The 12348-nt window shown below is 31.7% G+C and overlaps 1 protein-coding gene across 1 annotated transcript in view; it reads right to left on the bottom strand.

The window, feature by feature from the left end:
• Positions 1 to 10852, bottom strand: part of LOC136039458 (uncharacterized) — a 96932-nt gene extending 86080 nt beyond the window's left edge. The window contains exon 1 of the mRNA XM_065723224.1: positions 10697 to 10852. Coding sequence (XP_065579296.1) covers positions 10697 to 10744 — 48 coding nt within the window. The 5' untranslated portion in view covers positions 10745 to 10852. The remainder of the gene's footprint in view (positions 1 to 10696) is intronic.
• Between the last annotated feature and the right edge of the window lie 1496 nt (positions 10853 to 12348).

Genomic DNA, 12348 nt, shown 5'->3' with positions numbered 1-12348 from the left:
TATATATATATACTAGCTGTTGGGGTGGCGCTTCGCGCCACCCCAACACCTAGTTGGTGGGGGCGCTTCGCGCCCCCCCCAAGCCCCCCCGCGCGCGTAAGTCGTTACGCGCCATAATAGTTATGCGCCATTGTAGTTGTGTCCCTATGTCCCACCTGTGAATATAGATAGATATATATATATATATATATATATATATATATATATATATATATATATATATATATATATATATATATATGGTTTTAACTACGTAAAACTTGCGAATATACAACATTCTTTGCTGTCCCATTGTCTTTGCATATAAATAGATTGTCAGGTTTACCGACTCTTGAACATGCAACATATAATGGTCCATGGGAAAACAATCTGTATTCAGATCTATACCTCATGATTCTAATGATTGCCCTTGAGCTTTGTTGATGGTAATTGCTAATCGACCATTCCCTGTCCCGGTGTCCCGGTCGTCATTTACATCCCCCTGTTTCCCCCGGTGTCCCCGTTGTAGTTGTGTCCCTGTGTCCCGGTCGTCATTTATATTCCCTGTGTCCCGGTCGTCATTTGTATCCCGGTGTCCCGGTCTGTATATACATTCGTTTTTTAGTTTTGTTTTTCTCCTTTATTTTTTTCCTTTTTTTTTCTTTTTTAGCTTATTTAGATTTTTAGATTTTTTAGTTTTTTTATTAGTTTTTAGTTTTTTTTCTTTTTAGTTTTTTTGTCCCGGTCGTCATTTATATCCCCCTGTTTCCCCCGGTATCCCCGTTGTAGTTGTGTCCCTGTGTCCCGGTCGTCATTTATATTCCCTGTGTCCCGGTCGTCATTTGTATCCCGGTGTACCGGTCTGTATATACATTCGTTTTTTAGTTTTGTTTTTCTCCTTTATTTTTTTCCTTTTTTTTTTCTTTTTTAGTTTATTTAGATTTTTTGATTTTTTAGTTTTTTTATTAGTTTTTAGTTTTTTTTTCTTTTTAGTTTTTTTGTAGTTTTTAACTTCTTTTTAGTTTTGTTAATTTTTTTTTTTACTTATGTCCTGGTCGTCATTTATACTCCCTGTGTCCCGGTGCTTTGTTGATTGCTAATCGAACATTCCTTTTGTCCTGGTCGCTTTCTCTTTGAGTGTCGTCATTTATTTTTTTCTTTTTTAGTTCTTTTAGTTTTTACCTTTTTTAGTTTTTTTTAGTTTTTTAGATGAAAATTTTTTTTAGTTTTTTCCTTTTTTTCTTTTTAGTTTTTTATTGGTTTTTACCTTTATGTTAGCTTATTTTTCAGTTTTTTCCTTTTTTTTTAGTTTATTTTTATTTTTTATTTTTTTTAGTTTTTTACCTTTTTTTATTTTTTTTAGTTTTTTTTAGTTTTTTTAGTTTTTTAGCTTTTTTACTTTTTTTATTAGTTTTTAGTTTTTTTGTAGTTTTTTGCCTTTTTTTAGTTTTTTCAGTTTTTTTTTTAGTTTTTTATTGGTTTTTACCTTTATTTTAGCTTATTTTTCAGTTTTTTCCTTTTTTTTAGTTTTTTTTAGTTTTTAGTTTTTTTAGTTTTTTACCTTTTTTTAGTTTTTTTAGTTTTTTTTAGTTTTTTAGCTTTTTTATTTTTTTTATTAGTTTTTAGTTTTTTTTGTAGTTTTTGCCTTTTTTTAGTTTTTTTAGTTTTTTAGCTTTTTTATTAGTTTTTAGTTTTTTTTGTAGTTTTTGCCTTTTTTTAGTTTTTTTAGTTTTTTAGCTTTTTTATTTTTTTTATTAGTTTTTAGTTTTTTTTGTAGTTTTTGCCTTTTTTTAGTTTTTTCAGTTTTGACGTCACCTGATCCAGTTTTTTCAGGTGACGTCGCCTGATCCACGATCCACAGATCCACAGACAACTTATTTTTATATATATAGATAGTTTTTTTTTTTTTACTTATGTCCTGGTCGTCATTTATACTCCCTGTGTCCCGGTGCTTTGTTGATTGCTAATCGAACATTCCTTTTGTCCTGGTCGCTTTCTCTTTGAGTTTCGTCATTTATTTTTTTCTTTTTTAGTTCTTTTAGTATTTACCTTTTTTAGTTTTTTTTAGTTTTTTAGATGAAAATTTTTTTTAGTTTTTTCCTTTTTTTCTTTTTAGTTTTTTATTGGTTTTTACCTTTATTTTAGCTTATTTTTCAGTTTTTTCCTTTTTTTTAGTTTTTTTTTTATTTTTTATTTTTTTTAGTTTTTTACCTTTTTTTAGTTTTTTTAGTTTTTTTAGTTTTTTAGCTTTTTTACTTTTTTTATTAGTTTTTAGTTTTTTTTTGTAGTTTTTGCCTTTTTTTAGTTTTTTCAGTTTTTTTTTAGTTTTTTATTGGTTTTTACCTTTATTTTAGCTTATTTTTCAGTTTTTTCCTTTTTTTTTTAGTTTTTTTTAGTTTTTAGTTTTTTTCGTTTTTTACCTTTTTTTTAGTTTTTTTTAGTTTTTTTAGTTTTTTAGCTTTTTTATTTTTTTTATTAGTTTTTAGTTTTTTTGTAGTTTTTGCCTTTTTTTAGTTTTTTACCTTTTTTAATAGTTTTTAGTTTTTTTTGTAGTTTTTGCCTTTTTTTTAGTTTTTTAGTTTTTTAGCTTTTTTATTTTTTTATTAGTTTTTAGTTTTTTTTGTAGTTTTTGCCTTTTTTAGTTTTTTCAGTTTTGACGTCACCTGATCCAGTTTTTTCAGGTGACGTCACCTGATCCATCCACAGACAGACAACTTATTTTTATATATATAGAAGATATATATATATATATATATATATATATATATATATATATATATATATATATATATATATATATATATATATCTATATATATATATATATATATATATATATATATATATATATATATATATATATATATATATATGTATATATCTATCTATATATATAAAAATAAGTTGTCTGTCTGTCTGTGGATCAGGTGACGTCATGTTTCTGTGTCGGCTGACGTCATGAAATTAGTTGTCGTCATTTTTGCTATGACGGTGACGTCATTAAAGATATTTAAGACATATATGTTCACGTAAAAATCTATTAATGTTTAAGTTTAAAATGACTGATGAACTTACAATGGCAAATGTCGATGAAGATGCTCAAAGAGTCTATGCCAAAAAACTTGCTGCTGATAGAGAAAGTCAGAAAAGAAAGCGTGCCGAGGAATCAAAAGAACAGCAAGGAAACAGGCTTGAGGCTAAAGAACGCAAGACCGCGCAGTTAGATGAAGACCCACCTGGACAGCGAGAGTCAAAACATATAAAAACTGAAAATGATAGCGATGATGATTGGGTTTGGGATTTTGACTTGGATAAGGTCATCAATGCCTACCAGATTTTAGTTGAAAAAACAAAGGTTCGGCGATATGTATTTCATAGTGAAGCTGAAAAATAAAAAAGAAAAAGAAAACTGAAAAAAGAAAAAATGTAAAAAACATGACGACCGGGACACAGGGAATATAAATGACGACCAGGACACGCTGAAAAATAAAAAAGAAAAAGAAAACTGAAAAAAGAAAAAATGTAAAAAACTAAAAAATACTAAAAAGAAAAAACACTCAAAGAGAAATTAAAGACCGGGACACTCAAAGAGAAATTACAGACTGGGATACCGGGACACAAATGACGACCGGGACACAGGGAATATAAATGACGACCAGGACACAGGTATTTAAGAATATCGTTCAAACACAAATTTTTAATTATAAGAAGACCGTTGAAAGAGAAATTTCTAATTGTAAAATGACTGAAGAACCTACAATGGCAACACCTGAGGAAGCTGCTCAAAACGAATGTATTCAAGCCGAAGTAGCTGAGTTGGTAAAGCGTTATGTTTCAGGTTCTAGGTCCGAGAGGCTCCAGGTTTGAACCTTGGCTTTAGCATTAATACAAAAGAAGAAAAAAACTAAAAAAAGGTAAAAACTACAAAAAAACTAAAAAAAAAATATATATATATTTATATATTATATATATATTTTCTATATTTTGTCTGTCTGTGTAACGATGACTCTGGTCAAACATTTTCAGATCAATTGCTGGCAATTGGAAACGGAAAGCTCCCAGTAGTGGGAAAGCCAAGAATGTTGTATATTCGCAATTTTTACGTAGTTTGAAACACATATATAAATCTATCTATATTCACAGGTGGGACACAGGGACACAACTACAATGGCGCGTAACTAATATGGCGCGTAACGACTTACGCGCGCGGGGGGGCTTGGGGGGGGCGCGAAGCGCCCCACCAACTAGGTGTTGGGGTGGCGCGAAGTGCCACCCCAACAGCTATATATATATATACTAGCTGTTGGGGTGGCGCTTCGCGCCACCCCAACACCTATTTGGTGGGGCGCTTCGCGCCCCCAAGCCCCCCCGTGCGCGTAAGTCGTTACGCGCCATATTAGTTACGCGCCATTGTAGTTGTGTCCCTGTGTCCCACCTGTGAATATAGATAGATTTATATATGTGTTTCAAACTACGTAAAAATTGCGAATATACAACATTCTTGGCTTTCCCACTACTGGGAGCTTTCTGTTTCCAATTGCCAGCAATTGATCTGAAAATGTTTGACCAGAGTCATCGTTACACAGACAGACAACTTATTTTTATATATATAGAAGATATATATATATATATATATATATATATATATATATATATATATATATATATATATATATATATATATATATATATATATATATATATATATATATATATATATATATATATATATATATGTATATATATATATAAAAATATATATCTATATATTTTCTTTTTAGTTTTTTTGTAGTTTTTACCTTTTTTAGTTTTTTTCTTCTTTTACATTCGTTTTGAGTAGCTTCCTCGGGTGTTGCCATTGTAGGTTCTTCAGTCATTTTACAATTAGAAATTTCTCTTTCAGCGGTCTTCTTACAATTAAAAATTTGTCTTTGAACGATATTCTTAAATACCTGTGTCCTGGTCGTCATTTATATTCCCTGTGTCCCGGTCGTCATTTGTGTCCCGGTATCCCAGTCTGTAATTTCTCTTTGAGTGTCCCGGTCGTTATTTATATTCCCTCTGTCCCGGTCGTCAATTGTGTCCCGGTCTGTAATTTCTCTTTGAGTGTTTTTTCTTTTTAGTATTTTTTTAGTTTTTTACATTTTTTCTTTTTTCAGTTTTCTTTTTCTTCTTTATTTTTCAGCGTGTCCTGGTCGTCATTTATATTCCCTGTGTCCCGGTCGTCATGTTTTTTACATTTTTTCTTTTTTCAGTTTTCTTTTTCTTCTTTATTTTTCAGCTTCACTATGAAATACATATCGCCGAACCTTCGTTTTTTTAACTAAAATCTGGTAGGCATTGATGACCTTATCCAAGTCAAAATCCCAAACCCAATCATCATCGCTAACATTTTCAGTTTTGATATGTTTTGACTCTAGCTGTCCAGGTGGATCTTCATCTAATTGCGCGGTTTTGCGTTCTTTAGCCACAAGCCTGTTTCCTTGCTGTTCTTTTGATTCCTCGGCACGCTTTCTTTTCTGACTTTCTCTATCAGCAGCAAGTTTTTTGGCATAGACTCTTTGAGCATCTTCATCGGCTTTTGCCATGGTAAGTTCATCAGTCATTGTAAACTTAAACATTAATAGATTTCTACGTGAACATATGTCTTAAATATCTTGAATGACGTCACCGTCATAGCAAAAATGACGACAACTAACTTCATAACGTCAGTCGACACAGAAACATGACGTCACCTGACACACAGACACACAGACAGACAACTTGTTTTTATATATATAGATAGATATAGTATATATATATACTATCTTTACAAGTGAGCAATAATTGTTTATGTATTTATTTATGTTTTTTTTTCATACGGCTCCATATTTTTTCCGGAAAAATTGGTAAGCGTATTTTAAGATATTTTCGCATAAAAAAAAACAATCTAGATAGATCAAAAGTCTGAGAAAATTAGTTATTAGCCTTAATTTTGGTTTTTGCAAATGACATCATGTGCTATGTTAGTACATCATATAATCATTTCTTATGAAATCATATAAGTATTTTTTTTATATAATGTTATGCATAACATAAATAAGGTTGTTGAGTTTCCAGCGCAACAATTATTTATATAACATCATGTCTGTTGGAAGGCCCAAACAACAAAATTTTTAGTTGCAGTTACTATAAATGAAGATTCTTTGGAACAAACCCCCCAAACTATCAATTATGATGAGATATGAAAATTGACAACCTGGACCATCAGTTGTGACGATACCTATTCGGGCAGCTTAAGAAAAATCCATTGCTAAATTTTCTGAAGTAATCAAAATCCAAAAACGAGTCAAAAATGAAAATGAAAAGATAAGCTATGGGCAGTTAGAAAATGTGTGAAAATCACAGTTAGAGCTTGTCAAAAATGAAATTAAGAGCAAAGGCACTCGTGGCTAAAAAAAAATGCGGCACCGAACAAGTGAGCGAGTCAAAAATTAAAATGAAAAGCGAAGACATGCACAATTAGAAGGCATGTGACACCGAGCATATGAGCGAGTCAAAAATGAAAATGAAGATCAAATACATGTGTGGTTGGAATATCAGCGGCGGCATGTCAAAATGAATAGGAAGAGCAAAGACACACGCGGTTAGAAGACATGCGACAGTGAGCATGTGAGCAAGTCAAAATTGATAATGAACAACAAAGCCACACACGGTTAGAAGACATGCGACACCAAACATGTGAGCAAGCCAATGAAAATTAACTTGTACATCAAGAATCGAGACGTGTCAAAATTGATAATGATAGCGATGATGATTGGGTTTGAGATTTTGACATGTATAAGCTCATCAATGCCTACCATACCTTTGTTAGAAAAACAAAGGTTTGGAAACATGTAGTTCGGAAATGACAGAAGACAAGCCGAGGTAAAACGAACCAAATAAATCGAAATGATAGCGATGATTATTAGTGTTTGGATTTTGATATGGATAAGGTCATCAATGCCTACCATACCTTTGAAATCAAAAACCCGGACTAGATAGATCGTTGGAAGCAATAGAAGTTATTGTCCCACCACCTGAACAATTAAAAGAAACAAAGCTTCGGAGATATGCCTTTCATAATGACAAAAGACAAGCCAAGGCAAAAGAAGAAATTTTTGTGTTTGAGGTAAAAAACACGAGCTTGAGGAGACATGGAGCCTCGTAATAAATGGGACAATTTATGTTCGTCTTCAAAGATGAACAGACAGATAAAGATAGACAGACATTCAAACAATTACTTGATTATATTAAGAGAAAAACAAGTGAGGGTAAAGGGCGACATTAAAACCTAAAACGAACAGGAACTATTCCGTAAATGACGGGCTGCCCCCTGCTGAAACGTCACCCCCGTTAATTCAGCTAAACGAATCATTATATTAAATTTAATAACCATTTTCACCTTTCACCATTTTCATGATCACTTGCTTTTTTGGGGATATTTTCCAATATATATATATATATATATATATATATATATATATATATATATATATATATATATATATATATATATATATATATATATATATATATATATATATATATATATATATATATATATATATATATATATATATATATATATATATATATATATATATATATATATATATATATATATATATATATATATATATATATATATATATATATATATATATATATATATATATATATATATATATATATATATATATATATATATATATATATATATATATATATATATATGCGGTTCGGTGCTTTTTGAAAAAAAAAAAAAAAAACACGAGCCACCGAATCGTGGCTTTTTTTTTGCAAAGGAGGTATTGAGTCCCCTGGTCGTCACTGGTACGCCCTTTCTTTTCTTTTTTTTTTCGTTTGTTACTAGGTTCCTTCTTCATATTTTTGAATCTTCAATAGCGGACATAGCAACCATACAATACAAAACCCCTTTAACCACCTTTAGGCAACGGCCTTTTCTTATGAATGTTAATATGAATAGCTGTTTTAATGTCTTTATACTGTATATCCAATGGTCCCGTCAAATGTGAAATTAAAATGCAAAAATATGCGGAAGTAGTAAAAAGGTACCGAATTAAGCGGCAATAAACGCGGTAAAAAGCACAAATTTACAACAGTCACGTTACCTGATATTTATTTATTTGAGATTTTTTACCTTTTTGGCACAATATGATATTTTGCATACACTCTGACGGTCATTATAGGGCAACTTGAATAAAACTATTCATCAAACAGTTCATGGCTCGACGTTATGCAGTGACGGCATATGCTGTACCGTTAATTTTATTGGATAAAATATCTTTAGTAACCACTTATCTTTTATGGTTCTAGGCGTCACCCAGAAAATACTACCCCCGTGGAAAATAAGGCTTTCCAAATTTGAGTAATTTATTTGAGTTTTTCTTCCGTAGGAGGAATGAATTTTGGTACTTGATAATTATATGCCAATCACTCATGTTTACGCTGTGTAAAACTGGAGAACAAACCGGTATCTTCTTTAGTATATTTCAGCTTAGTGCGATACAAGACTAAGACAGAATAGATGAGAAATAGAAAATTTGGGATATATATTTGCAAACAAGGAGAGGGGGTAAAATAATTGGACAGTTTGAAGTCAGAAAACAATTCTCACTTCATAATATGCAGAATAATAGTACCTAACACATTTTACATACTAACCCACTGTACTTTATGCCCCCCCCCCCTATGGTGCAAATATATAGCCAAAAAAAATTTCTATAGTAACGAAGAAACTAGAGAATAAACTGTTTTTGTCTCGAGTTTTACACAGCGTAAACTTGAGTGAGTGGTGTATAATACACAAGTACCAACATTTCTTCTCCCTCCGGAAAAATAAAGAAAAAACTAAAAAAAAATCTCAAATTTGGAAAGCCTTATCTTTCCCGGGGGGTATTTTCCACGGTGGATATCATCCGCTGGGGAGAAATTATTTTCCGCTGGCGAGGGGGGGGGATATTTTTGCCGGTCACCATCTTTTATAGACTGCATGAAGGATTAGGGAAGAATGGATACTACACGCCAGTGTTGCCTCTGAAACTGGAAATCTGTACTAAATACTCTATAAATAGTTCTTAGAAGTTCTGCTCGATAACATTTTGGTACTGTTGCGGCTAAACTCGCTGCTATATCGGTCGAAGTGCTAGAAGTCAGTACTTCCCTGGGTCAAAATGTCTTTAGCTACTTAAAAAGAGCCCTATATCTTTGAATTTTCATTTGAACTCTTTATAAATGATCCAAGACTGATGGTTCGATACGATCACCCATGGGAGAAAACAGACGCACAGGCAAACTAGGTCTTAGGTTTTTCATACGCGTTGAATTTCTTTGTATAATTTTCATGAAGAGATCGCTGCTTTTTGGGGGAGTATAACCACTAGTGGTTTCAATTCATAATTTAGGGGATAGGTGGTAATACATTTTTCAATGTCTAGGGTGGGTAAAACTGTCACTTTTTTAATTTTCTTCAATGAAAATATCAAAACAGACATTTTTCAGTGAAAATATTCCTCAGAAAGCTATTTTTCCAAATAAAGAGAGGCGAAGATAGCTTTCTACTTTCTGAGCTTATTTATGTGCAGTTGTTTTAGACAATGGATTTTTCGGTCCCAATGTTTTCGGTTGCACATTCGTTGCATCTATAAATACTTTCGGCCTAACAACATAAAACTTAAGTGTAAAGCGTGTAGGGTTATGGGGGGGCAGCTCTTTTCAGATTCAAAATAATCTGTTTAAGTCTTACTATTGCTCTTTACTTCTGTTTGGAAAAACTTTTTTTTTTATTTCCTGCAATTCCATTCATCTAGCTCAAAACTTATGGCAGTGATGTACACAATAGGGTGTGTTGTGGGGGGGGGTGGGTATACAGGACCCGTTTCCCCCCAAAAAAATTCTTTGCATGTACGATTCAAATTATCTAATAGGACATCTATATTTTTATTATTTCTCCCTGAAAGAAATTTGCATGAGTTTCCGATTATGAATATAGTGCAAGGATACTGTGCTAGAATTTAACAGAAAAAAAAACATAAGAAAACTTTTAAAATTTTAAACATTGGGCTAATATGGCCCCGATACCCACAACACCATCACTAAGTACGGGCCTGGCAATTTATGACACCCTTTTAAAGATAAGTTACTGTTTTCATGATCCCTTGGAGGTCAGATTCCTCCTTTCTTAATCCTTTCGTATGTATAGGAATTATTTTATGGTAAGATCCATTGATTATTTTTTTTCAGCTATGCTTCATTTCTTTTCAACAGAAATAAAATCCCAAGTTTCAAAGAAGTATACACATTCCAAATACCGCCCAAGTTAATTGTCAACATTATTTTTATTGCCAATAATGTTTTAACGCAAATCCTTTCATTCATCTCTTAATCTTCCAGTTCTAATGAAATAGGATCGAGAATTTTCTGTTTTTCCACCGCTGGATATCCTTATACGGATTGATTGTTTTACCTATTTTTGATATTAGTAGAAATATCAGTGTTAGAATTGTTGTAACAAGTATGACGCAATCTATGAAGCAATCTGTTCGTATATGGAACACTGACCCAGAAACACTCACTAGATGGGGCTTTGCAAAAAAAAAAATCTAGAAGCTGATATAAAAGCTGATAGATAAAATCCTCAATATATGAATTAAAAAAAAAAATTGGAAATTACTCACTCCAAAAACTCCAGAAACCATTACACTGAACATTATAAACACTTTCATTTTTGTCTGTCTTTATCCAGGTAGAAATTCACTAGTAAAAAATATAAGCAGTTTAAACTTTTGTAGTCCCTCCGAAGGATGGGTTTCTAAGGCGGTCCTAAGACGCAAATGTGGGTCAAACACTTGCACCAGTGAGAAAATACGACCTCCCGGTTACGAAATCATCTGCGAAAACTGGATGACGGACTACTAGACATTAAGCAGGAGAAACTGATCCGATCACTAAGTTTAGTACTCATAGTCATTTTTCCGTTCAATGTTCAAATATCCCTTAAATGGATAAAAACAAACAATTATGATGAATTATATGTATATAAAATTTAAGTATGTATATATATAAACATATATTGCAGCTGTGGCCATGAGCTCCCGCAAATATTTTTCCCAGGATGGGAAGTACCGGTTAAAAGCAAGGCTAATGTTTGGAATATTTGAGGTATCGACCTTAGATGCAATTATGCCCTTTCTGCAGATGAGAGGGGAATGCTCCCTTCGGGTGCCCATGGCTGTGGCTATGTTTGATTTTGTGAGATATTTACAAAATTTCAATAATATTTAGCGAAGTTTGCGTATAGGACCACAAGGTGAGCCTGTAAGTAGTTATACAAGTAAGGATATCCTTAAGCTTTTACATTACAAAATAATATGTTTTCATATTACATAATATAGGATTTATGGACACGAGCATCCATATAAATTTTCCACCCAATGTGCAGGCTATATAAAGACATTGTATCACAAGGATTGGCTATTTGTAACAAAATTTTACAATTCATATAAATGCCCCTTACAATAGATATTTTCTTTTTTTATATATATTCCTTGGAAAGAGTACACGCGTAAGTATTTGTTGAGGGAAAGGATGGTAATTTGAAAAACTGAAAAAAGTCGGATAACTTAAAAAAAAATATTGGAAACCACACTAAAGATTGTAAATATTTGGATTTCTCGGGAAAATGGATCATCAGCCTCAGCACCAGCGTATGTGCCTGGAACATGAGCATCATTTTACATAAGCATCTGGATTAAGCCAAATATTGACGTTCTTCCAATTTTTTTTCGAAGCTTTATAGTTCTTTCTCAAACTAACGGATTTGATGGTTGATCTCAATAGTCCTCATGTCACATAATTTCCAAGTTTAATTCTTACAGCAAGTGCAAAAGATAAAAATCTTATTGCAGTGAAATAGCCATAATGTAAATTTAATGGGTCCAAGTCCTCTCTAAAGCTTATAGGCTAATATAGCTTGTAAATGTCTGTCTTTTAAACATACATGTCATACATTACCTTCTTCCTGGCTAGCATTTACCCCCTTACCCAAGGTAATTTTGACCCGATGAGAAACAAACTTTTGGCATGCCTATGGCAAAGCTTCATCCTTGCATTTATTAATATTATTAATTAATAAGTCTAACACTGCATAATATAGCACTGATTTATTATTATTATTATTATTATTATTATAGCTATATAATAATTATATAATTATTATTATATTATTATATTATTATTATTATTATTATTATTATTATTATTATTATTATTATTATTATTATTATTTTCAGAAAAATAATTATCTTTATTATGAACTGACTTCTAAAAA

This window comes from Artemia franciscana, chromosome 19, assembly GCF_032884065.1.
Source record: "Artemia franciscana chromosome 19, ASM3288406v1, whole genome shotgun sequence".
In the NCBI taxonomy this organism is placed as follows: Eukaryota; Metazoa; Arthropoda; class Branchiopoda; order Anostraca; family Artemiidae; genus Artemia; species Artemia franciscana.
Note: the sequence above shows the minus strand (reverse complement) of the source record. Positions and strands in the feature narration are given on the sequence as shown.